Source organism: Carex rostrata, chromosome 2 (genome assembly GCF_964058835.1).
Source record: "Carex rostrata chromosome 2, lpCarRost1.2, whole genome shotgun sequence".
Taxonomy (NCBI): Eukaryota; Viridiplantae; Streptophyta; class Magnoliopsida; order Poales; family Cyperaceae; genus Carex; species Carex rostrata.
The window spans coordinates 11,901,730-11,906,169 of record NC_135919.1 but is presented as its reverse complement, the minus strand read 5'-3'; the positions used below and the strand labels follow the sequence as shown (position 1 = coordinate 11,906,169).

Sequence of the window (4,440 nt, the reverse complement as noted above, 5' to 3'; positions counted from 1 at the left end):
TAATCCGCATAGTTGGATTCTATGCGGTTGAGGCCCGCTACAAATTATTAACCAAATTCTTGAGCTACTCTCTTAGCTTTGATAAAGATACAATTTTGAATCACCTTGTTCTCTGACAGTCTTACTCCGAAGAAATCCGATCTCTCTATTAGCGATAAAATTTATCTGATTCAAATCCGATCTCGATCTCTCTCGCTCTTCTCTGTTAGCGATAAATATATAGTTAGTTTGGTACTGGCTCATAGTATGCACCTAATATGAAGGGCGGACCCAGACCAGGGGGGCTGCCCCCCTGAATTTCGAGTTTTAGTGGTGATCTATCGATACCGATCGACTTTGTCCTCTCTGAAATTTTTTTTGCCCTGCTCTGAATATTTGATTTGTAATTTGGGTTAAATTTAGTGTTAAAATCAAAATAATTTTTTTGAATTATAATTGGTAATTAGAATTATAAGTTAAAATATTAGAAATTACAAGTCAGAGCATTAGAAAATATAAGTCAAAGTATTATTTTTTTTATCGAGTATCCAATTAGTTAATGAGTTTAAATCCAATAAACTATTTAAATCCGATTCGATATTTTTTTTGTTCCCCTGACGAAAACCCTGGCTTCGCTCCTACTAATATGCGTTAGTTTGGTATTGGACTGGAGCCAGTTTGCTCTTCTCGCCATGCCCATATTATATATGTACCCAATATAAGTATTGAATCCGATCTTGAACCTATTTAGTTAATTTTTTTTCCATCTCAAAACAAATGATATTGGCTCAAGAATCATGTTATTTTTTATTATATTTATTGTTTTTTTTTTTTATCTAGTACTGATTAGCTAATGTATTTGAACCCAATAAGCTATTTGAATCCGATTTATGTCTCCCACTCCGTTCGTCCCTGCGACAGAAATTCTGCATCCGCCCCTGTTCAATATGATTGTTGACTTAAGTTAATAAATTAAGCACTAATTGTCATCTGATGACAATTGATTAGCAACTGTACTTAAAAAGAGACTAATAGGTCTAGGACCAAGGAGATGCAGGACTGCATGAATTATGACTTCTTTATTCTCCTCTTTTCATGTCATGGATATGCTTCTTCTACTTCCCCACGTCCCATTCATGGAGAAATCCACACGCCAAGGAAAGGCCAACTATAATTTTTTTGACTCAGCAATACACAATCAGCTGGCTACTTGTTAATTTGACCACTCAACCAGTAAACCTATTTTTCGTTTTTTTTTATTTCTCTTTTTTTGCTTTGTTTCCTGATTATTTCTCCGTTTAAAGTGATGACTATGTGTTTGACTAGTTGGATATATAGTAGAATATGCTATATATTAATTAACAAAATAAATTGAGTTTGGTTTGGCCAATCCTATATATATATTGTGCATTGGTCCCAGTAATAAGCTGTCATGTGCATTCATGTTTACCCACATGGGCAATTTCTTGGAAGTTTATATTATACGTTGTCATTTCTCCAATCTATCATTGGGAAATCAACTTGCATGCCTTGTGTCCCCCTCTGTTAAACTCTTTGCTTAGCGAAGATTAAATATATATTAATGGCACGGAAAAATTTGAATTGAACACTCCCCTTAATATATATTTAACGGCATATAGAAACAATAACTAAAAAATTAGTTTGACTATTAATTTGAAGATATGAGGCGTATTAGTACGATATTAGTCACCTAGCTAATTAATAAAATAAAATTAATATTCCACAAATACATTTCTTCCCTACTGTTGCTTGGCATGTAAACATGTTGCTTCTTTTAATGTATAATTAATCCAAACTTCAGTACATCTTTGTATACGTACCCTATCTACACCTTGAAGAATGCCAAAGATGTACATAACGTGTTGTACTAACTTAAATTAAAGAGTCACTTAACAAAAACTTAAAGTTTCAACGTTGACATCTTCCAGAGGGTTTCAATTTGAACCCTAAGAATAATAAAACAATAAATTTAAACAGATTTGATCATGACCATTATCAATTATTCTAATTAATTGCCAATGGATCTACCAAATTTACAAGAATTAATATGAAGTACCTCGACCAAAAAATGTCATATTCTCGCTATTCGAAATGGAGTTATAGTCTGTGTCAGTAGGATTTGGAGTTGCATTATACAAAGATGAGGATGAAGCTACTGGAGCTGCAGGCGCAGCCGTCACAGGTTCTATAGGTACAGCCATTGACATGTCAGCAGGAAGCGAAATCAATGCACTTGTTGTTCTAACTTGTTGATTTGTTACTTGACTAGTTTGTTTGTACTTGTGCTTCATTATCTCTGTTCTAACTGCTTGCAACTCAGCTTCTAGCAATTGCACTTGCTGTTGTAGTGCAGAGATGGTACTCATGCATCCATAAACTGGGTCCTGCAGCCGTAGGGTTGCCTCGTATACGAGGCTGTTGGCCGCATCAGCTCTCTGAGACTCAGGAACCTCCTATGTAATTAAAAAGGATACATTTTGTATCAATAACTAAACCGTGGCAAAACAATTACTGATAAGTTGATAATAGTGATCCAATGATCATGTTATAGTTATTCATACATAACTGTGGATAAATAATGTTTTGCAATAACATATTAACAAAATTATTTAGTAATTTTAATGGAACAAATATTTAAATTTTATTTTGAGATCAGGACCTTGAAGATGAATTTTTTGAAGATCTTATGATGTTTAGATTTTCTTTACTAGAGCAATTGTCCTTAATTAGTAATCACTTCATCTCTTTTGATATTGAAAAAGAGCAAGTTTAAGTTTTGTGCAGGAGACTTTTAGTAGTGTATTATTTTAAGTAGAGCAATACTTTCTTAGTTTGTAAATTAATTAACTTAATAGTACTATATATCTAGCTTTTTAAAGCAAAAAAAAAAAAAAAAAAATTGACAGATTATCTAGTTTTCCTTTTAGGCACCTATCTGGCTAGATTAAGTTTAAATTTTGTTCATTAAGCTACCCTATGTAGCTAGATTATCTAGTTTTCCTTTTAGGTATATTACCATTAGCTATACTCTTTACTTATGTAAATTAACTTTATAGTATTTATCTAGTGTTTTTCAAACAAGATAAGCAAAGTAGTAGAAAGAGGTTTAAAGCTTTAAGCTACCCTCTGCAGCTAGATTATCTATCTTCTCTTTTAGGTATATTACCATTAGCAATTTGGAAACGTTGCTTGCGCCAAAAACCTTGTGCACGGAGGCAAATTTGTGGGGCTCATGAGGGGGAAAGTAAGGGGAGAAGGGGCACTCTTGAGCGCACCTACGTCTTAGGAGTTTGCATGCGGCGCAAGGTGTAATTATGTTTAGGGTTCCTGCTGAGCTCATATGCCTTGTGGTTGTTTGCTCGATCGATGCTACTATCTCTGCTTCTCGCTTGATCTTCTTTCCAATCTCATCAAATCTTTCCCTATCAGATAGTAATTCAGACAAAACATGAATTTAGAGAGGGCTACTAAGGGCACAAGAGGTATATTTTCTTGAAAAATGTATTGTATATGTGAAAGGATCTAGTGTACAATAAGGTGATAATATTGATTCATGAGGCCAAAAAATAAATTTATGCTGGCTGTGAGGGGATTTATACTTGTCAGAATTTAATCCCTTCAATTAATCAAAGCAATGACGAATGAAGCATATGCCTAATTCTAAATGAAGTGAGAATGAATCTGACATGAGAAAACATAATTAGGCTTAAACTTAAGCTTCTAACAAACAAAGATCATTGAAAGAGTTTGAATATAAGAAACGAAAAGGAAAAAGAAAAGGAATCAAATTCCTTTCATAAAAAAAAAGAAGAAGAAAATTTTTGTATAACTAGATTCTTACCTTTCCATGGAGATTGAGGCATGCTCTAGAAATTAAGAGAATCAGAGAGAGTTAGAGCTGTTGTACTAATGTAGTAAGAAGGAATAAAAGAGAAAGAAAGGAGTGCTTAAAAGGCAAGGTAGAAAGTGGGGCTAAAAGGCTTACATCTAAATAAATAAATGCACGAGGTGAAAGAGGCAGAATTGCTGGTGAATAAGAAAGAATATATGCTGATGTCTGGCTGATGTCAAAGAAAGCAACTGGCATATGCTTGGTTGGGGAAGAAACTAAACTTGTGCATATATGCTTTTGAGTTTTGATTTGAGAAAGAAAATAATGTAATTTATAATTAGCATTACTGTGTGAAGAGAAGAAATTTCTGTATTTCCCATGACAGCTCTTAATTAGTTGCTTACGCACATGGTTTGCTTGTGTATTGTGACTTCTGATATGTGAATTTTTCTCTCACTGAAAACATCTTTTACAGCCAATAAATATGTTCAATTCAATGTATCAAGAGTTTCTGTTTATAAATTTCAAATAATTAGAACAACATTACAATGGATCCTTTTTTCTCTATACTTTTTGTGAATCTAACTAATCAAGATGCATGTGCAGAC

At 33.4% G+C, this 4,440-nt stretch overlaps 1 protein-coding gene across 2 annotated transcripts; it reads right to left on the bottom strand.

Moving 5' to 3' along the window:
- Positions 1 to 1,847: 1,847 nt before the first annotated feature.
- On the bottom strand, positions 1,848 to 4,132 carry LOC144575040 (LOB domain-containing protein 15-like). Of its 2 annotated transcripts, XM_078325161.1 has the most exons (4): positions 3,986 to 4,120; positions 3,842 to 3,866; positions 3,167 to 3,422; positions 1,848 to 2,453 (listed from the first exon to the last, which is right to left on the bottom strand). In XM_078325161.1, the coding sequence occupies exons 2-4, from the start codon at positions 3,847 to 3,849 to the stop codon at positions 2,043 to 2,045; spliced, it is 675 nt and encodes a 224-aa protein (XP_078181287.1). In that variant the 5' UTR covers positions 3,850 to 3,866; positions 3,986 to 4,120; the 3' UTR covers positions 1,848 to 2,042. The 2 variants fall into 2 exon arrangements, with proteins under 2 accessions (XP_078181287.1, XP_078181296.1); XM_078325170.1 differs by lacking the exon at positions 3,842 to 3,866 and having other exon boundaries at positions 3,986 to 4,132.
- Between the last annotated feature and the right edge of the window lie 308 nt (positions 4,133 to 4,440).